Below are 22,084 nucleotides of genomic sequence, written 5' to 3' on the forward strand. Positions count from 1 at the left end.
GGAGGAGGCCGTGGGCCAGGCCCAGAAATCTCTCCAGCGTGTTCTGGGGACGGCTCGGCGTTCCCCATCATAAGCTGGAGGAAGTGGCCGGGGGGTGATCTGCTGCCCCCACGAACCGGCCTCAGAGAAGCAGGAGAAAATGGACGGATGGATTTTGTCTCATTTGAATCTGGATATATTTTTTACTTTTGCTTCTTTTTGTTATTTCTTTGTGCTTCATGTTTTAAATATTTTTTTTATCTAAATGCCAATCACAAAGGCTCTACTCATACACAACCCAATATTACAATAATTACTGATTTAATATTGAGGACTTGGACTGCCAAATTTGTATACTAGTAGGCATAATACATTAATGCCTACATCTAGCTTTAATGTTATTTTTCATGCTTTTCCCCCCAAGAATATCTTATATGTTTAAACATTAAAAACATAAAAAAATTTAAAAATATTTTTTTAAAAAGCACACACGCAGTACAGCAGATAAAGGGACAAATAAAAGGCAAACAAAAAGCTGCAAAAGAAAATCATTATCATACATTAAATCATCACGCTACAGCTGTGATCTTCACTAGTTTTAAAGCTCACACTGAATCAAACGCTTCTTATAAGCAGTTAAATCAGAGTAAACAGGCTGTTGATCCAGCAGAGCTGCAGAGAAGCTGCTCTGACCGCGGCCCACCGGCACCTTTAATGTGTCCACGTAAACTCAGCAATCACCCAGACACCCGTGAAGATCATCTGAACTTGAATCCACACATGCATTTTACTGCCTTTTAATACAGTAATAGTAACGAGGCGCTATGCACTATGCATCAAGTACAATCAATATGCACAGCCACAGAAAATGTGTCACCAAAGTAGCTACAAATTACATGGCAATTTAAAGAGTTACAAATCAGCATCCAGAGTAAGAACGAAGATCATATGAAGCAGAGAAGTTTTGCACATTCAGTGTTCAGAGGGACTTTACACAAACAACCATCAGTCTGCCTTTATCAGCTTTATAAAAGTGTGTATGTACAGCGGGGGCCGTCAGAAACACTCGCTCCGCGCTCAGAGGCAAACCGCACACGGCTCGGTAATAAATTAGAAGAGAAACTGCGATAATGGTGTTACTGAGGTCTTCAGGTCAGGTTCCCATATTAAACACTGAGATCATGGATTAGAAATGGTGTAAAAACAGCGACGGCGGCTTTACAAACTCAGGAGTGGCCGAAAATGAAAACAACAAAACGATGACAGTGAACCGCTAAGCCAGGAGAATAAAAGTACACACTAATTAATAACTGGTCTGCAGTCTCTCCTCCGGCCCCGCAGGACTTCAGAGTTGGTAGCGTGAGCGCTAAGAGCGTCTCCCGGTGTTGGAGGCAGATCAGCTGATGGAGGCGAATTTACAGAAACAAACGAGGCTCCAGAAAGGTCGCCGTCCTTATGAAATCATCAAGAAGTCGAGGCAGAGTCTCTCGATCCAGTCATGGCAGCCTGTTAGGAAATAATCTGAAAAATAGAAGTTTAGAATCATGAGCATTTTTAATAAATAAATAAGGAATAAAATCAGAAATAGTTTGACCTTTGAACCTTTGAGCGCTGCTGCAGTAAAGTCAAAGAGTGAGAGTCAGGAGGTGTTAATGAGAGAACATGTTCACTTTAAATCCACACACCTGCTCTGGTTGCTCTTCTTTCAGTCCTCTCCTCCATGTGTCCTTGTTTCCTGTTGCCTCAACTCCACAGACTCCCCCCACCTCCATCCCTGACCCCTCCCAGTCCCACCCCCAGCTCCCCCCCTTGCCCCTCAGCGTGCTAGCTGTGGGGCTGGGGGGCGATACTGGAGCAGTCAGTGACCAGCAGTCCCACTGTGCTAGCAGTGGACACCGTCACCGCCACGCTGGTGGTGCCCACGGGCCCCGCGCTCGTCTGGTCGGGGGTGGGGTCACCCTGGTTGGCGTGGGTGCCCATGTGACCCTGGAGCTGCGTGGCCGTCTTGCACTGCACCCCGCAGAGCTGGCAGAGCAGCACCCCACCGGCCCCCGTCCCTCCAAAAGCCCCGCGCGCCCCGCCGCTCTCCTTCCACTCCTGGCCGTGGTGCTTCTGAGCGTGGACGCGCAGGTATGTGAGGGTGGTGAAACCTGTGGAGCAGAGCAAAGAGATGAAAAAAGGGTCATTCCACAAAAATCAACCAGCAACCCCAAAAGCTGACTGTGAGGGGGTCAGGTGATGGCAGGCAAATGGTGCTGCTTTCTCGTGATACTGCTGCATCTTACTGCGATTGCAGAGGTGGCAGGCGTGGTGCTGTGATTGGTTGTGGACCCTCATGTGGTCAGTGATGTAAGCGGCCGACAGCAGCTTCCCACAGATGTGACACGGCACCTTCTCCTCGTGGCGAATCAGGTGAGCACGGAGACGATCCCGTGTGGCGAACGCTGACGTGCACGTCTGCAGAAAATAAGAAGGCGTGAGCGGACACTTCAACAGGGTTCAAGTTTAATACGACTGAAATTTTCAAAATAAGATACTGCCGTTCATTGAGTTTCTTCTGGGAAACTCAACTGGGAAACATTTAGGGCTGAAAGTGCAGAGTGGCATAAAAAGTTACTTACAATTACAGAAAGATAAAAAGTTAGAAATGTGAAGTTTTTCAGCTGTGCTTTAATGATCTGATGGTTTTTATTTTTAAGATGGTATTTTGAGGTTTTAAAAAGCTGGACTGCAGTGTAGAAGCAGGTGAAGATGTTACCGTGCACTTGAACGGTCTCTCTGTGGAGTGCACCTGTCGGACGTGACTGTTGAGGTGGTCCGGTCTGAAAATTCAAACACACATCAGGAATGAGAGCTTTTTAATAAAGATCTGTTTCAATTGGATTAAGGCTTAAAAAGTAGCATTATTAGGGGTGTGGCCTCTCTGACTGACAGGTGGTTGGCGACACAGGTGGCTGTAAGTGCTAGCTGTCTGCTAGGCTTCACCTGAACTGAACCTCTGGATGTGTTTGTGCTGTTGGAGCCTTTTGGAGTATTTTTAATGCAATTATCTGACCAATAATATGGCTGCTGTGGCTTCATTGGACTAACAGACTGTCCAAGAAGGCGGAGCTCCAGTTTGGGTGAGTGAAATTCTGGGATTTTGATTGGATGTTTCTGAGCGCTGATTAGCAGGTATGAGCCTGTGCGCTGCAGGCAATTCTGGCTCCAAAGAACCAACATGATGGTGACCAAAAAGCTAAAAATCTGAAGTCTAGAAATTAATAGTAATAGCATGGTGGTTTCAGCCATCATTTATTTACAGTCTTTCAGTATTTGCAGGCCACCATAAACTGTATATAAAAGATGGATGAAGCCGCCATGATGTCACCCATTGTGACACCTCAAACTTCCCATTTTACTGTCGTCTATGTTTCTGGAGCCAGGTGTTAGAGAAGGATCTGACTGAAACTGCATGCTCACTGATGAACAGCTTCTGCTCGTCTGCTGTGATTTCCCACAGACTCCTAAATAACCACCAAACTGCAGCAGCTCACATTTTCTGTTACAGAATAATCATTGAAGCAGTTCAAAACTGCTAAAGGCACTCCATAAAGAGTGAACCCTGAAGATGGTGTTCATACCGAGAAAAGGCCTTGGCACAGTGTGGACAGACATACGGTTTCTCCACACCGCCCTGGTGTGAGCGCACGTGGTAGCTCATCCTGTCTTTCCTCTTGAAGCGCTGCTGGCAGATGGGGCAGGAGTAGGGCTTCTCGTCCGAGTGGGACAGCCGATGGCGGTTGAGATGGTAGACGTCTCTGAAGGCCTTTCCGCAGGCCTCACAGGCGTGGTTCTTCCTCACCTGGTTGGTGTTGGGAATGGGATTAGGATTGGGATTCTGGGGGAAGAGGCAGAGACGTTCTGTGATGTATACACTGATTTGTCTATATTAAAAATGGATAGTGTGATGCTGATTTCTGTGTGAACGACTCTGATTTTATTCTCAGAGTGCCTCAGTGTCTCTGTTCTGATGTTAGGCATAGCTCCTTTAACATTTTCTGATGTATTTATATTTATTTAATTTATTTATTTATTTTAAAGACAAAAATGTAATTCTGAAAATAGCTGACGGATTAAAAATATCCGTTTATAACTGATGAACCTCAGCTGACATGTTTCGGTGTTTTTCTGCACACTCCCTGCAGCTGTCGCTGGTATCAAAAAGCCCTGAATTGTCCTTCAATCTTACTCTGGCTCTCCTCCCGGTGAACCCACCTGCTCCATGGACCCGACAACAACAACAGCTGCCTGGATGGGCTGAGGCGGCGCAGCCATGGTTACTGTTGCCGGGGCGATTGACACAGACACCGGCTGGCCCTCCTGGTTGGCGTGCTGACCGGGCTGGGGGAGGGTCTCTTGGCCGGGAGCCGTGGAAGAGGGAGGAGGCGGCTGCGGGGGCAGGGTGAGGTGGAGGAGGGAGAGCGGCACCGTCTGCTTCTCCACCCGTCCGGCCTTCGCTCCGTCCTCCTTCTCCCGGGCCGCTCGGTCCTTCATCTTGATGCCTGTGTGCACCGACTGGTGCCGCCGCAGGTTGTAGCTGTTCTTGAACTCCTTGTTGCAGGTGGCGCAAATGTGGGCGGGCCGGCTGGGCTTGGTGAGCGGTTTGACTGATGGACACATGCCACGAGATTAAAGTCACATTTTCATTTTAGATTTAGGAGCTATTTCAAATGTAATCATCAGTGCATTTTCATACAGTTTAATATCCATTTGAATTACGCCCCTGATACGGAGGACAAAATGTATCAAAGCTTCTAAAAAAAAGTTCATGAGTTTTCAAAATTATTGATTTCACACTAGTGAATATGTTCAGCTGTTAATCATTTGTACCAAAAAACAATCCGGTATCACTGGTTTGTGGACCTTTATGGAAGAAACTGTGCTGTAATATGATAAAAACATGAAATAATTACAAAAAACAAGTATTGACTGGGGACAAATTATGTAATTGCTAAAAATTTTAATAAAAAAAAAAAATTATCTGTTGAAAAACACTGTGCAATACCCATGTAGCTTCTATGAAGAATATTAAACTACCGTTCAAAAATAATATTAACTTCAGATTTCTGTATCCAGTATTTCACAGTTTTATCCCTCTTTACATGCACCCATCCTTTCTTCTCAAATCTTTATGAGAAAAAGTGTACCATAATACTAAAAAAGAAATAGTCATTAAAAAAAATTAACTGCTGAGATTAAAAATTGTGCAGGCCGATGTTATTGGCCATGATTGTGTTTTTTGTGTTTAGAAAAATAAATTAATTAACATTTTTGGCTTTGAACGATGTGCTTGTGAATGGAGAAATATATTATTTATATATATATTTATATATCTGTTAAAAATTACCAAACATAATATTTTGCAGCAGCTGTAACCATCAGTCTTTAACCATCAGAGGTGAAGAGTAACGTCTCAATGTTAAAACTGATGTTTGTAAAAACTAGAGGAAACAAAAATAAACATTTACCACTTCAGTCAGTGTGCGAGCAGAAAGTACGGAAGTCCCATAATTGCCCTGTTTGCTGCTTACCGCAATTTAAAAAATAAATACATAATTAAATAATGTGTTCCTGTGTATGGAGGGCAAAACATAGAGACAATAAATTAAAACTAAATATGCAAGTGACTTTTGAAAAATAAATATTTTTAGATGGATACTTTGGAGCCCTAAGCTTATAAAAAGATTCTGTTTTTCTTCCATCTATTTTCCATGAAAATTTCTGGACTTGTTGGGGGTGGTACAGGGAAGGCGGTGATCCGGATCCTGATCTGGATCCAGGATTTTGTAAAAGAATCTTTACCATTGTGACAGGGACACTATTCTGATGAGGATAAGCTAGAATCCTCAAAAAAACATGACCATCAGTTCTGTCATACAGCAAAGTTTGTTCACGGTCGAAGGACAATTCAGAATGATCCAAAATCACTTATGATGGAGTATGACAGCATTGGGTGGTATCTACTGCAGCGCAGTATCAGCACATGGGAAATCCGGGGCAGGTGAGGTATGAGCTCTACTCAGTACCCTTCTGGTTTTATCTTGTTTCTGTACATTGATTAATTGGTGACAAAGTTTTGGCACTTTGTTTCCCCTCACAGCGTCTGTCTGCTGATATGCAAAGGTCGTCATACGTGTGCTGAGCAGCTGTTTAGGAGTAAATACTTCACATCAAGAAGAGCATGATCTCCAACAGTCAGTTAAGGCTACGAAGTGAATGTCACTGTTACTCTGAAGTAAGTGTTTTTATGCTTGTAAAACAGGAACTCTGAGATAAACACTGCAGAAAACAGAACACCCTGATGACCCAACCTGCCGACCCTGCAGTAAGTCCAGAGTCCAGAAAGTAACCTTTAAGATATCAATACTGGACGGCTCGAACAACTTCTTTATACGTTTGACTCCAACAGACATGTCAGCGAGCACTCTCTGTGTGATGAGGTGTAAGCCCAGGTGCGAAACCCCGCCCCATCCTCACCTGGTAGCGGCTCCTCGCTCAGAGCGGCTGTGTCGACCGTGGACGGCGGCGTCACGATGTGCTCGGCCGGAGGACTCTGAGCCGAGCCGGTGAGCTCAGGCAGCAGCTCCGACTGAAGAGGCGTCTCGGGCTGGCTCTGAGTCGGCGCCGTCTGCCAGAGGTCAATGAGAAACATCTGGATCAATACTCTATCACTACATAGTCCATCTACATCTGGAACATCTGGGTTCAGTGGAAGTATATTTACTGTACTTCTGCATACAAAGCAGGAAAGCATTATGGAGGATTAAAAGTGCCAAACTAAAAAAAACCAAACCAATATCTATAAATTAATGAATATACCATTAAATATATCAAAAATATTAACAATGAAAGTAGGAATTAATTGATCAGTCATGTGAAAAAAGAAAGTAAAACTTTCCATTCTAAGGTTTGAGCCACTGGGACATAATAGAAATCAACCTAAAATTATTTAGATACAACCTCAGGTGAGCAACAGGTCACATGACTTATCACACGTGTCATTATTTACATACCAAAAATTAAGCAAACATGCAGAAGCAGTGTGTGAAACACTGAGTCCACCCAATGAGTCAGCAGCAATAAGCTGCAGTGACATTTCCTGTGTGACTTCATCAGTCTGTCACATGACTGTGGAGGAGTTTGATCCACTCTCCTTCAGCTCAGCGAGGAGCCAGCACTCAGTCAGGCTGAGGTCTGCACTCTGATTGGGCCATTGCAGCACCTTCATTCTTGCTGCTGTGCTTGGATCATCGTCCTGTTGGTGACCCAGTTTGGTCCCAGCCTCAGCTGTGGGATACATGTGCCTCTACAATACTGGTCTACAAGGAGCAGGGCTGCAACTACCAATTACTTTAGTAATTGAGTATTCTATCGATTATTTCATTGATTACTCGAGTAATCGGATAAGAAATACTTTTTTTGTATTAACAGTCCATCTGCATGTTTTAACTTCCGTACTGCAGTTTTTCCCTGTGTGAAACAAACAGGGTGGATGGAGCAGCTACAAAGTTCTCTTTTCTTCACTTGATGATCAGGTGGTTGATGAAGGACCTCCAGCTGTTTCCCAGTAAAGCTTTAATGGAGGTTACAGGGGGAAAAAAAGCTTCTTTTGGACGCTAGAAAAATGTTTCCTTTGGCTCCATCTGAGCTCACTGTCTTGATAACGGCTCTGCCTCTTTGCACTTGCGCAGACAGACTGCATGTAAAACAGCTGACTGCTGCTGCTGTTGTGTTATCAGTGTTTTGTTGAAAAACTGGGGGCTGCCTGAGTGTAATGTTATAATGCTTTGTGTTCACAAGCATCGTTTGGGAGCTGAAGCAGAGAAAAAAATAACAGCTGAAATTCTCAGCACAGCAAGCACAACACACAAATACGCAGAGAGCGGTGGAGGCGTGGAAAAACATCAGTGATGATCCACTCAGTGTTAAAGGGAATCCGTCGCAGCAACAGAGAATCTGAGTTTTTTTCCCGTGACTCCTGATCCACTCCAGTCCAGTAGGTGGCAGTAATGCAGCTCTAAACTGGTTTGCCAACTGCCATTAAACCCACAAGAGGAAGACAACAATGGAGAACTTTAATGCTGCCTATCTGGGTGAAACAAGACACCCAAGCGCTGCAGAGTTTAAATGAAGCGTTGAAGCAACAAATTTGCTTCGGATTTTTATAATCGAAATATTCGAGTTACTCGAGGAATCGTTGCAGCCCTACAGAGGAGTTCACGGTCTACACGGGCCCTTCTTCCACCGACCGGGTGCCGGTGCCTTTATTTGAACCTTTAGGCGGGTTTTCCACCGCTGGTCTCGAACCGTGATGAAAGCGGCAGAAGGGCGTGACTCTGCCGTCACAACATCAAGTTTTCTACCATATTACATGTGTATTACAGGAGAAAAGCGAAGCGATTTTCACGGCTGTGAATTAGGTTGGGCTCTAAGGCTGAACTTGCTGCTTTGTATCAGTTCATATCACAGATAAAAGGACACAAAGTGCGTACTTGTCGTCTTGCTCTAATCGCTGTCTGTGTTTCCCTCTGTGCTGCACACAGATGCTGCAGTAGTTTGGTTTGGACCCTAAAACGTATTTGCAGCACAGAAAGGGGAGCGTGTTCTCCCACGTTTGTGCGCTTTGACTTCGTGTCCAGACGAGGACCCGCCCACAGGTAAAGGAGCAGTTCACAGAAACGCGGTGGAAACATGGGCCCGTTCTTAAGCGTTTCGCCGGTTCATTGGCAACAGCACAGGCACTGGCACAAGCGCCGGCAGTGACTGCAAGGAGCCCAGATCCTCCACCCTCCTCCACCGTGCTGCCAGCTGCTCTGAGGTGTTGGTGCTGATGTGCTGAGTTTGGTTTCCTCCAAACGTGCTGCTGTGAATGATGGACAAACATCTGCACTTTGGTCTGTTTGCTCCAGAGGTCTGTGTTCAGATGCAGCTTTGTGGCTTGCTGCCATGTTCTTTTAGAGAGCAGAGGCTTTCTCCTGCAGCTCTCCCAAACAGGTTTCTGTGATGAACTTTAACCTTTAACATGCTGACTGAGGCCTGTAGAGTCTCATGGCGCTCTTGGGGGTTTTTGCAGCTTCTCTGAGCGTTGCACAGTCTGAGCTGGACTTCAGATTGTTTGGATCTCAGTTTGATGGAGGATATGTGATCACGCTGCAGCACCAACACCTTTTCTTTGTGTGTGTCCAAAGGTTTTAACATCAAGTTAAAGGAGCGGCGTGGTTGGGCGTTGATCCCACACACAGCTTTGCAGACTGTGGTCTACATGTTGGAGCTTTGCATGGTCACCAGGAGGACATTTTATAATGGGCCTCTATGGTGACTCTGGTCACTGCACAGTAAGCGTAACATCAGGTGGGAGAGGACAAAGGGCTGATGTTCTGACGTGCAAACTGTGAATGCAGAGGAAAAAGGTCCTGGTGTGAAACAGTGTGAAATCCATTTCCTCTAAATGATCTCCAGCTGTCAGTGGATTTCGAAGGTTAGGCATGCAGGGTGCAGGAGAACATGCCATTCTTCATGAAACCTCAGATATCAAAACATAAGTTCATTCAGGAAAAGTCCAAAGTTTTGTGACCCGTTGAAGTTTTGAATGATGACTGTAAGGTAAAGTAAGCCTGAGAGCCGGAGCTCTGAAGGAGTCCGGGTTCATCACCCTTTGAGTCTCTACAGAGCTCAGAAAAACCACGAGGCTGTCTCAGCCTTACAACAGCAGGTCTACACACCACCATTAAAATGCCAGGATTTTGTGATGTAAAAAAACAAGGCCAAGATTAATCCTCTCAGAACCTTTTCCACCTTTAACTTGTGACCTTTGACCTTTTCGGAGGGGTAAAAATTAAAAGCTTACAGTAACGTGGCTCCAGAAATATGGGCACCCTTAAATTAAGTCTTTTTTGAAGCACCTTTAAATCAGAGTCTCACTCTGACTTTCTCTTCCTTACAAAAAGGGTTGCATATGTGTCACACCTCTGCAGCACCCTCTACAGGTCACCCCACAGATCATCAGCTCATCTCAGGGTCAGAGCGGAGCTGTTCCCAAACCTTCATCTTCTCCCGGTGAAGCTATCCTTTTCTCAATCTGGATGGATGCTTTTCATCCAGAAGATGCTGAAATGGGCTGAAGGAAGAGAGCCGCAGAGCACGATGGTGCCACCACCATGCTTCACCATGACTGTGGTGTTCTTTTGGAGATGTGCAGTGCCAAATAAACAGCACCTTTTAGAAATATAGCCAAAAAGTTCAACCTTGGTCTCATCAGACCACAACGCATCCACCTGCTGCAAAGTTTAACTGGGGTTGAACGTTTCTCTCCATAAGAGAAGCTTCAGTCTCATCACCCCACACTAGACCTCAGACACATGAAGATACAGAGATGCTGTCACATCTGGCAGACATCCAGGCCTCCCACCAGCCTCCTACACCAGCTTTCTTCTCGTCTTTCCATCAGTTTTGGGGGAATGTGCTCTTCTTGGTAATGTCAGTGTTAAACCATATTTTCTCCACTGCCTTCACTGTGGACCAGAGTTCATTTAATGCCTTAGAAATTCTTGTGGTCTCTCCTCCTGACTGATACCTTTGAGCACCGAGGTCCCTTCGATGCTCCGTGAGCTCTCGGAGGACCACGGCTCCAAGATTTAAATGTCAGGAAAATCCTACGAGAACAGCTGAACTTTAATGAGTAGCAGGTGTGCCCCGACTACTGTTCAACATCAGTTTTAAAGTGACTGGTAAATTCAAACTACAGCCGTATCCCCATTAATAAGAGGGCGTGCACACTTATGCAAACTCATCATTTTAGTTTCTGTTTAACTTCCCCTTTAAAAGACTTTAGTTTGATTTTTATTTGCATGGTTCAGGTTATTATGGAAGTTCGTTATTCCCGTCTGTAAATCAAAGCTGTGTCTGCTGATTTTTTTCCCTCCCTTCCAGTGGGAGAAACAAACTTCCAAACCTGCCACAGCAGCTCGCCGTTCCCGGTCGAGCCGCACGCTTCGCACTCACGTCTGTGGAGGGTCTCATGCTTATGCTCCAAAGGTCTTTGGGTAGAATGAGACGAAGCAGCCTGATACGTCACGTGCTTCAATGGTTTAGCCAAAAAAGGGGAAAATATTGATGTTTTTAAATCAAACTTATTTTAAAGAGAATTTGGCAGTTTGATGTGTTTAAATTAAGCCTGCGTGACAGCTGGTTTGACCTGACTTTAGATTATAAACTAAAGATCGTCCTGATGGGCTTTTAGGGGGTAATAAGTATTTATGTTGCCCCCTGACAGGTTCATGCAGACGCTATAAAGACATGTCAGGGAGGTAAAGCCTGCTCAGAGCTAATGCAGGCAAAAAAAAAAAGGGTCATACTTTCATTTTAAGGGGGGAACCAAGAGGGGCAGTGCCCCAGGTTAGAGGTCAAAAGGATCAAAGTGAGAAGCTGGCTCACAAGTAAACCCAAACTGGAGATGAAGGGGAACCAAAACCAACTTCCCCCTGACCCCTCTGTGACCTCCCCACCTGCAGTGAAGCCAAACACCCCCACCCACCCTCAGAAAGCCCCACCACAAAGCAGCCGCAGGAATGTGACACTCACCTGAAAGAGGAAATTACTCCAGGAGGTATCCATCCTGAAGGACTGCGGGCGACCCAGCTGGGGACCGAGGAGGAGGGGGGGGAGGAAGAAAAGCTCCGGAGCTGCTGTGGAAACAAAACGCGAGGCCTGTGGCAGCTCCTCTCCACCTGCCCGGCTCGGTTACCGGGGAAAATAACCTGGCACCGGAGGATATCCGTGCTAAAGCCACTCACTCTTATTAGTGTTCACGCTGCCAGGAGATAGGAGTTAATATGGCAGTCTGCTGGCGACAAGCAGCCACTGACAAGATGCTTCTGTAAATGCGACAAAATGGTTGGTGTCATGCTTGCTTTAATGGTGCGTTTTAATTTAATTTGCTTATGTCTACTGGAATAAAAATTTGCATGCAAAGTATTTTAATGCAGATGACGAGCAGTCGAGACGTGCTAATCATATCAGCGGCTGTTCGGGACTCATTTATTGGCGATAGCTCCGACAAAGGCCGCAGCGTCGGGTTCCAAGCCTCGGCGTTGCGTAGGGCTCGTCCCCCAATTAGAGCGCTCCCGGTCGGCCGCGGTCCATGGCTCCGCCTCGGCGTTTGAATCGACAGGATGACATCTTTCTGTTTTTTTTAACTCGCTCTCCCTCTCGCCCTCCCTCCCTCTCGCTCTTTCTTGCTTTTCTTTTTTTATCTCTTCTTCACCCCCTCTGTCCCTCTCTGCTTTAAAGGGAAAGTATTTGGTGTGTGCACCCTCCTCGCGGACCCCGTCTCGGCTCGTCTCGTGCCGCGCCGTCCCTCTCGCCCCCGCCGCCGCCGCCACTTCTCGGTAGGCCGACAGATAATCAAATCCGACATTTATGGGATCAGCTCGGCCGTTAAATCCGCCACTTCGCTTAAAGGAACCAGAAACAGCCGCTGCTCGTCGGGGAGGAGGTGAAACCGGGTGACCCGAGCGGCGGTCGCGCCAAACTCTCCGGTAAAATGGTGTCGGGTTTGGCTAAAACGAGCTGTTATCCCCCGAGCATCTTAAAGGTAACGACGCGCGCAAGTGCAACAGCTGGATCTAACCTCCAACATATGACGTCCTGCCCGCCCGCCAGAGCCCGTTCAAAACCCGCTAAATTCGCGTCTTAGCGGGTTTTACCGGCACGAACCGGAGCTGATCAAACGAAATCCCGATAAGGAGGAGATACTCAAGAATTCAGCTCACTTTAGATACGGAAAAGCAGCATTTTATTACCGAAAATGTGTATTATTCAGACACTTTACAACTTTACTCCGTCATTACTACATTTATTAAGCTGTTTTTATTGTTTTAGTTTTAATTTATTGAGCCTTTTCCCTCTTTATTTTATTCAGCTTTTTTTAAACGTTAATTTTTTTTAATAGTATTTGTATTTTATTTGCGTTTTTACTTGTTGAGCCCCTTTATCTTATTTAATTTTGTCTTTGGCTGCTGTGACACAAGAATGTCCCAACTGTTGTGATAAATAAAGTAGATATTTTCTCTAAAAGTGAGGACTGTATCGAAACTTGTCCAGATGAAAACAGCTGTTGTATTTCTAATGTATGTGTGATATGAAAGTGGGCCTCCAGGTAGAAACAGGCAGCTTGTTTATTAAAGAGAAGCCCTGCAGGTCCAGGTGGGATGATCAGGTGTCCCCGTTTTTCCGCAGCCCTATCCCTCGTCCCCCATCCCTCATTTCCAACAGGGTGATCAGGGTAGAGCTGGTTCTGTTGTGTGAGGAGCTCTCAGCCACCTACAGTGCAGTCCTGAGAACCCATCCCAAGAAGTCCAGTTTTTTCAAGCTCCAGAGATTACCATGACCTGCAGGGCTGAGAACCTACAGACGGTGGTTAGCACTGCTGCCTCACAACAAGAAGGTCCTGGGTTCGAATCCACCGCCTTCCTGTATAGAGTTTACATGTTCTCCCCGTGTCTGTGTGGGTTCTCCGGTTCCCCTCACAGTCCAAACACATGCAGTTAGTGTGACTGTGTTAGCCCTGTGAGAGGCTGATGACCTGTCCAGGTGTACCCCCACCTCTCACCTCAGGGCAGCTGGGACAGGTCCCAGATGGATGGATGGTCACAACACAAAATACCTTTTTAATCATTTTTATTTTGCAGCTGATTGTTGTTGTTTACAGTAAATTCAAACAAAACAAAACAAGGATCAAATATTTAAATTATGACACGTAATTCCTCTTAAATATGACATCAAACTTGGCTTTCATGTCAGTTATATATATTTTTATATTAATACATTCTAGGAAATGAGTTCCATCGAATAGGATCCACAAGTTTCAGCACACTGATCGGCTCCATCAGAGCGACACACACGGTAATACTCGGCGCTCCTCGGCTGAGGTATACGTACAGTTTCTAAGGAGCTAACAGAGGACACGCCCCCTCCAGAAAATTAAACCATCAAAATATTTAAGTAAGCAGCAGCCGCTCGACCTCCACAGCTACCTTTAACCAGCAGGAACAGGAAGTGAAGCGTAGCAACAGAACAAACACAGGAATATTTCAGCTTTTTGGTCGTCGTTTCAGGGACGGTTTCATTATTCACGAATCAAAAACTGAATAAAATAAGGAATAAAAATGGATTTTCAGTCTGTTAGAATCCACCTGACAGGAAACACCAGCAGAGTTTAGATTTCACTTTAAAGGATCATTCTGGTTTATTTAAGCACTGACCGGTCTGTAACTCCTCCCTGACACTCAGGGGGGAGGAGCCTTTGGGTGGCAAACGGGTCGCTACCTGTCCACAGGTGCTCCTCGTTCATTGGCTCATTTAAACCCACGCTGGCTCAAAGAGCTTCTGGCCTTCCCCCAAAGCCCCCCCCCCCCTCGGCTTTAAAAAACTCGGCTTTTTTAAAGCCGAGTTTCACTTCCTGAAGCATAAATTACTTTTTTAAATTTTAAATTACTTTTGCTCAAAAACCAGAAGAAGCTGCCCAGACGTCTGATAAACACCACAGATGGAGTCAACAACAACAACAACAATAATAATAATAATAACAATAAAGCTGTTTTTTGTTACTTTGTGGATCAGTTAATAATTTGGTCGATAAAATGAAAAAAAAAAAAAAAAATCTGGAAAATTCTAAGTTGATATGCAAGTACGGAGGTCTGAGAATGCCAAAAAACTTTTCTGAATTTATTCACCTTTGTTACCCATTTTACTTGTTTTTATTTATATATTTTTACTACATATGTCTGTAGCATTTTTCCCTTACATTTCCTCATTTCTGTATCTTTTTACAGTTATTTATATATTTAAAATTTAAAGGATAAATAACTACAGAAGCAATTTACAACTGAAATATTAATCATGTCACATTTTGTAAATTATTTACTGCCTACAGTCATTTTTAACAGTTCTGATGCTCTCTGTGATTTTTAAACTCTGTTTTTGGTCCTCCATATTTGCCTGTCCAAACTCATGTTTTTTTAAATTTGTTGTGAAACTGACAGAACGAAGCAGCAGCGACTGACCGACAATAGTGGCTGAAAATCAGTAGATTGGATATTAATCAACTCGTTTCAGCTTTAATGGAAACAAAAACATTAAAATAAACAAAATGTGAAATAAATGTCTTAATTCTCACACCTGTGGCTCTGACAGCAGAATAAAACAGGTGAGGATAAACCGGGACTTCACCTGTCCGTGTAACAGTACGTCACGTCCTGCATGTGCTCCATGTTTCTGTTATGAGTTTAGATATGATTTAAAGACTGTGGCGCGGACTTGGAATATTTTTCTCCGTGTTTGGTCATAAACCATCTCCTCCTCCTGTCTGACAAACTCAACACACACACACACACACACACAAACTTTACCGTCTCCCTTTAGAAAACAACAATACATGAAATGGCGGCGGATGTGCTGATGCTGTCGCAGCTCTCGCCGCCTCCTCCCGACCTCTCACTTCATCTTTGCGGCTTTTTCCCGCTCGGCGGCGTCCATGGCGGCCATGTTCTGGGAGGCGGTGACGAGGTGCAGGAGGCTGATGCCGGACTTGAGCAGGCAGATGATCCCGCAGAGTCCCTGCAGCCAGTAGAGCCAGCCTGGAGAGAGAAATACATCAACGGCAGCTCAGAGGAACACACAAACACTCTGCTGCAGCTTTAAATGTCTAAAAATAAAACATCAGTGTAAGTTCAGGCGCACAGCAGCAGGTATAAAGCACCCGTCGATCAGTGTCTGAGGAGGAGGTGAAAACTTCCGAGCTGCTGCTGGTTTTCCGCTTAGACGCTCCCAGAACACACAGACGGTTTAAAGACGACCTGCTCTGCTCCATTTTTTATTCCCGGACAGCCCTTCTCTATGACATCATACAGATCCCAGATCAGAAAAAGCTGTGATATACTGAGTGTTTACAGCAGCCTGTGGTCTGAGTTACTGCACACACACTGAGCTCGTTATTGAAAGCTTTGCTCATTAATCTGAACGCTGAACACTGGAACAGGTTGCTGACCAAACAGACCCTGAGCCAGCCTCCCAGCCGAGGCAACATGGCACAGGTGAAGGTGACAAAGACGAGGATAAGCTCTTACCGGCAGGCTCCTCGATGTGATAGAGAATGTAGAGCAGACAGAAGAAGAGCTCGTTCCCGGCGCACATCACAAACAGAACCGGCTGCAGGACACACACACACACACACACACACACGCAGGTTCACAGACTATTCCTTTAAAATTCATAAACACATATTTAATGTACGACACGCAGACCTTGGAGGTGTAGTAGAGGCGAAGGATGGGGTTCCCGGAGAGGTCAATGGTTTTGTGACTCGCCGATCCCTTTATCGTCGAGCTGAGGAAGACAGATGAGAACATGAGGAGCCTCAAACTCACCGTGAACCCCTCCTGCAGAGGATTATTCCAGCAGGACACCTTGTCCTTAAACGCTCAGTGAAAACACCACAGCACCTGATGTCACAGAGCTGGTTCACTCTAACTTAAAAACCAAAGAAAGACTCACCTGTGCAGGTGCAGCCAGTGGCTGGCGATGTCCAGACACATGCTGAGCTGGAACAGGAAGGTGTAGGAGGGGTAGAGCAGGGACAGGTTGACCAGCAGACACATGGTGGCACAGCGGTCAGTCAGCATGTCCATCATGGCGCCGAACTTGGTGGCTGCAAACAGACGGAGAGCAGCCGTGAGGCAAGAACACGACCAGTCCTCTGCAGTCCAGCAGAGGCTCCACACACTCCCACGTTTTAACCTCACAGCAGAAAGAAGTGTTTACGTCCACCACTTCCATCTTTTATATACAGTGTGTGGTTATTACCCAGCTGTTTGCTGGACAGAAACGTCAAGAAAACAAAGCTCAGGTGTTAGAGATGTCCTTCACTCCCACACTGAGCTCACATTCAATCAAATGCTGCCTACAGAAGTCAAAGCTGCACATGGCAGCCTGTCAGCTCTGGCTGTTACATTGTATATGAAAAAATAACTCAGATAAATAAAATAAAGGGTTAAAACATCAACAAGAAGAGCCTATTGAGAACCTATAGAGCTCATCTTGAAATAGCAAATATGTTTGGCACAACAACGCATTCAGATCACAGTTCTGCTTGCAAGATCTACCAGACATGACAGGCTTAAAAAAAAACAAAAAAAAAAAAGCTGCACATGGCAGACACACGTACACTGATTGAGTGCCCGCGCGGCGTGGCCATCGAAGGCATCGAGCAGGGCGCTGAGCAGGTAGCAGAAGACGGCCGGCCACGGGCAGCAGGGCATCAGGTAGAAGGAGATCAGGGCCAGCACCACCCGGGCATAACCTGCAGGGAGGAGCCGAGATTGGGGGGGGGGGTTATTCAGGAACACAACGCTCAACATCTGGCTGCAGCAGAAAACATCTGGCTGGTTAAAACCAGCTGTGTTTGTACAATGATTTATTTATTTATCTGTGAGGTAAGAAGTTCATTTTTCTGATTTTAGCTCTAACGCTGCGCTTTTTTTACACCACTACATTCATCAGTCACAACAACTCATCGGTACAGCTGACTTTTACAACAAAAACACAAACAGGATTTCCAAAATAATTCACTACACTGCTCAATTTAAAGTGAACTAAACAGTGAATATTCAACATGGTATTGTTCATGATTGAAGGCATCAAAGTGAGCCTGGTCATTTGTTAAAATCAGCAAGTAATCCACAATATAACTCGTCATATTTAACAGAAAATCAGCTCCACTGCTGGAATAAGATTACATATTAATACGCGAGTAACTACAATCCAATAATATAACGTGCCGTGTTTTTCTTATAATATCGGCTCGCGTTGACTTCTACAGTTACAGTTGGCTAAGTTTAACCAGATATAACAGATTAATTATCGGACCGCCGGATTCTCTAAATTGGACCTTTTTTTAATGGGCTTTGGTGACACTCAGGCGGCTACAGCTAAGCTAGCTCCGTGTCGCTAAAGGCGGGAAAACTCACCGATTAAATTGGGGACGAAGAGGAAAATGTTCTCCGGCTCCATGTCTGCGGTCTGCGGCAGTCTGTGCGCCAAACGGAGCGCCGGTTCCGCGTCTATCCGCACCGGAGCGAACCTGCAGGTAGTTGTTTGAAAAGGTCACTTCCTGGCCTCGGAGAACCTTCTTCACCGGAAACCACGAAGACGCGCTTTCCGGTCGCTGTTTTCCGAATAAAAACGCCGTTTTACCGCGGCGTAAAAAGGGAAAAAAACAGTTAAAGCTGAGCTTAAAATCACAAAATGACGAGATAAACGTATCATTAATTAAGATTAAGAAAGCTGTTAAACGGGGCTTTCTGATGCTATTACATGCATTACGGTAATGACTGAGTGCCGTGCAGCAGCTGCAGACGGTGTGCCAGCGGGCAGTATCCGGTTTCTTGGAGTTTAGCTAAGTTTTAGAGGTAATTCTGTGTAAATAAATCCGAATCTTGCAAATAATAGTTTTAGTATTTTTTCCTGAAGTGATTTTATCGTGTTTTGACTGTTTTTTTTTTCTTGTGTATTTTGCCGTGTTTTTGTAGCTTTTGCTACTGTGATTTTTTGACATTTCCTTTGTGATTATTAGAGGAAATGTCCAGCACACAGAGAAGAGAGTCCCCAGGAGACTTGTTGAGGAAGAACAGGAGGAGTCACCTTCTCAACCACAGTAAGTCAAACTGTTTATTTACATTGGATATTTATTTCCAACTTTATAACGTTGTTTATTATCATATATTTTTGTTATTGGGTTCATCTCAAATGGGCTTTTATTACTTTTACTTTTACTTACTCCTATTTGTATGAATTTAGAACAATTCTTCTTGAAATAAAAAGTATTTGTTTTCTATAAAGAGTTCATTATTATGAATTTTTTTTTTTATTTTAGAAATCCTCCTGATGAAGGGCCAGTCAACCGAGTCACATTCGAGACCAACGCCGTGGAGTTCGTGCTGCTGGAGATTTCGCACGTAGCCGGTCACCATTAAGGCCTCGAGAAACAGTCTGCTGGAAAACGGAGGCAGACCCCGACACTCACAACATTCGCCCACCTCGATTCACCCCCAAACGTTTCTCTGGTGTACAGCCTCCACTTACAACAACTGCAGACCAAGCACCAGGTGACATCTTTGCTCTGTTTTTTGACAAAGAGGTCCTCAGAGTTATATGTGCCAACACCAATAAATATGTTTGGGAGAAACAGGCTATAGGAAGGAGGACAGACAGATGGACTGACCTCACGCCCGAAGAACAAAAAAAAATACCTGGGCTTGTTGCTGTATATGTCGGTCTGCAACTTCCCCAAAATGTCAGACTTTTGGCGAAAAAAAACTATATTTCACGTGGCCTTCCCAGCGACAGTGATGTCCAGAAATAGGTTCACTGATATCACCAGCAACCTTCATGTGAGTGATCCAGAGGAGGATACAGCAAATGAGGGGAGAAGGGGAACAGAGGAGTATGACCCACTCCAAGAACTAAAACCTCTCCTGGAGATGATCAGAACACGCTGCAAAAGTGTTTATCATCCAAAACAGCACATTTCTGTTGATGAAAGGATGGTTGCCACTAAAGCCCGGATAAAAGTCAAACAGTATATGAAAGACAAGCCGACAAAGTGGGGGCTAAAGTCCTTTGTGTTGGCTGATGTAAATGGATATACTGTAGATTACAAGCTGTACACTGGCAAGAACAATGCAGATTCAGGGAAAGGGCTTTCCTTCGATGTGGTCACAGAGCTTGTGAAGAAAGACTACCTGGGCAGTGGCTACGTAGTGTACTGTGACAATTTTTACACCAGCCCTCAACTTTTTCATCATCTGAGCCAACAAGGGTTTGGAGCGTGTGGCACTTACCGCCAGGGCAGGGTTGGTGTCCCCACAACCCAAGAAAATGCTCTAAACAAAAATTCAAAAAGAGGCTCCATCCGGTGGATACGTGACGGTGAGCTGCTCTTTGTCAAATGGATGGACACCAGGGAAGTGTCCATGTGCACCACTGTCCATCCTGTTTACACTGGGGAGACTGTCCTGCGGTGGCAGAAGGACAATGATGGGCAGAGTCAGAGGATCCCCGTGCCCAGGCCTACAGCAGTGGCCGAATACGACAAATACATGGGGGGTGTGGATACCTCTGACCAGATGTTCGGAACAAACTCGGTGCACAGGAAAACCAAAAGATGGCCAATGACTGTTTTCCAGCACCTGCTGGACATTGCTGTCACAAACAGTTTCATTGTGCACAAGGAGCTCAGCAAGGCGCAGCAGCAGAAGGAAATGATACGCCAGGCTTTCCAGGAGGAGCTGAGTGCGCACCTACTCGGCGTGCCACTCAAGGCCACTTCCCTGTCCCAACCTGCAAAAATGAGTGCACAAGAGAAAAGACAGCGTTGGGAAGGAGAAAGTGCACTCTGTGCCACAGAAGCACACCTTGGATGTGTGATGTGTGTAATGTGGGTCTCTGTCTTCAGGTGGACAGGAACTGTTTCCGAAACTACCACTGCTAAAAACGCCTGGCTGTTCAAATAGGACAGCCTGTGACACGGACTCAGGAAGCTCCAGAAATGTGAAACTGTCTGAGTTGTTGTAAAATAGTTTGAATTAGATTTTTGCAATCTCAGAAATGTTCAATCTACACCTTTCAAGAATCAGTAAAATAAAGTTGAAGAAAGTTCAGTTGGTTTTTTATGTGTAAATTATTTACACATAGGGCATTTTTTGACAATTATTGACAAAAGTAGACAAGAAGACCAGGCGTTTTAATAAATATATCTATTATTATGTTGCTAAAAGGGTTAAGGAGGCATGGTGGAGTACAACTTGAAGCCTTATGAAAAAATAAATAAGGTTAAAAATACATAAACAAGTAAGATTCATATTTTTGAACCAGGAGAAGCTGTATCACACATCTCACACGCAAACATATTTATTGCACATAGATACACCATGTAAGCTAAACCCACTGATTGTGTGTCTGTCTCAGAGTCTAAAAGCCAGAAACCAAAAGCTTCATCCTCCTGTTTCCTCAAGACTTCAGCGCAGGATGCAAACAAAAACCAGAAAGACTCCAATTTAGAAAAATTATTAAAATACAAACAAGTTTCTATTAGAAACAAGCAGCTCAGTGCCTTTCAGCATGCAGACGAGGTCAAGATGACCTGCTGAAGTTTACCTCTCACCTGAGGTCCTGCTGTACTTTAATGTAATATTAGTTGGCTATGTACCACAGGCCTTCAAGGTGGCTGTAATTAAACCTCTACTTAAAAAGCCATCACTGACCCAGCTGTCTTAGCTAATTATAGGCCAATCTCCAACCTTCCTTTTCTCTCAAAGACTCTTGAAAGAGTAGTTGTAAAACAGCTAACTGATCATCTGCAGAGGAACGGTTTATTTGAAGAGTTTCAGTCAGGTTTCAGAATTCATCACAGTACAGAAACAGCATTAGTGAAGGTTACCAATGATCTTCTTAGAGCCTCTGACAGTGGACTCATCTCTGTTCTTGTCCTGTTGGACCTCAGTGCAGCTTTTGATACTGTTGACCATAACATTTTATTACAGAGATTAGAGCTTGCTATAGGTATTAAAGGTACTGCACTGCAGTGGTTTGAATCATATTTATCTCATAGACTCCAATTTGTTCATGTAAATGGGGAGTCTTCTTCACACACTAAGGTTAATTATGGAGGTCCACAGGGTTCTGTGCTAGGACCAATTCTATTTACATTATACATGCTTCCCTTAGGCAGTATTATTAGAAAGCACTGCATCAATTTTCATTGTTATGCAGATGATACTCAGCTTTACCTATCAATGAACCCAGATGACACATCAATTAGTTAAACTGCAGGAATGTCTTAAAGATATTAAGGCCTGGATGACCTCTAATTTCCTAATTTTCACATACAAGGTCTTGAATAATCAGGCACCATCTTATCTCAAAGACCTCATAGTACCATATCACCCCAACAGAGCACTTCACTCTCAGACTGCTGGCTTACTTGTGGTTCCTCGGATACTTAAGAGTA

At 44.8% G+C, this 22,084-nt stretch overlaps 3 protein-coding genes across 4 annotated transcripts; 1 reads left to right on the forward strand and 2 right to left on the reverse strand.

Annotated features, from left to right (window-relative positions):
* Positions 1-400: 400 nt before the first annotated feature.
* On the reverse strand, positions 401-12,715 carry maza (MYC-associated zinc finger protein a (purine-binding transcription factor)). Its single transcript, XM_030736528.1, has 9 exons — positions 11,814-12,715; positions 11,602-11,705; positions 6,499-6,649; positions 4,237-4,628; positions 3,603-3,859; positions 2,738-2,801; positions 2,265-2,436; positions 1,665-2,129; positions 401-1,500 (listed from the first exon to the last, which is right to left on the reverse strand). Exons 2-8 carry the CDS (start codon positions 11,632-11,634, stop codon positions 1,804-1,806), a joined length of 1,395 nt encoding a protein of 464 aa, XP_030592388.1. The 5' UTR covers positions 11,635-11,705; positions 11,814-12,715; the 3' UTR covers positions 401-1,500; positions 1,665-1,803.
* Positions 11,821-20,722, forward strand: LOC115785080 (piggyBac transposable element-derived protein 4-like). 2 transcript variants are annotated; one of them, XM_030736534.1, is made up of 3 exons: positions 11,821-11,937; positions 18,650-18,730; positions 18,950-20,722. In XM_030736534.1, the coding sequence occupies exon 3, from the start codon at positions 19,344-19,346 to the stop codon at positions 20,586-20,588; it is 1,245 nt and encodes a 414-aa protein (XP_030592394.1). In that variant the 5' UTR covers positions 11,821-11,937; positions 18,650-18,730; positions 18,950-19,343; the 3' UTR covers positions 20,589-20,722. The 2 variants fall into 2 exon arrangements, with proteins under 2 accessions (XP_030592394.1, XP_030592392.1); XM_030736532.1 differs by lacking the exon at positions 11,821-11,937 and adding an exon at positions 18,321-18,485.
* Positions 13,682-18,224, reverse strand: cdipt (CDP-diacylglycerol--inositol 3-phosphatidyltransferase (phosphatidylinositol synthase)). Its single transcript, XM_030736568.1, has 6 exons — positions 18,045-18,224; positions 17,243-17,377; positions 16,573-16,726; positions 16,323-16,404; positions 16,146-16,227; positions 13,682-15,656 (listed from the first exon to the last, which is right to left on the reverse strand). Exons 1-6 carry the CDS (start codon positions 18,085-18,087, stop codon positions 15,514-15,516), a joined length of 639 nt encoding a protein of 212 aa, XP_030592428.1. The 5' UTR covers positions 18,088-18,224; the 3' UTR covers positions 13,682-15,513.
* Positions 20,723-22,084: the final 1,362 nt, after the last annotated feature.

This window comes from Archocentrus centrarchus, chromosome 8 (genome assembly GCF_007364275.1).
Source record: "Archocentrus centrarchus isolate MPI-CPG fArcCen1 chromosome 8, fArcCen1, whole genome shotgun sequence".
NCBI lineage: Eukaryota > Metazoa > Chordata > Actinopteri > Cichliformes > Cichlidae > Archocentrus > Archocentrus centrarchus.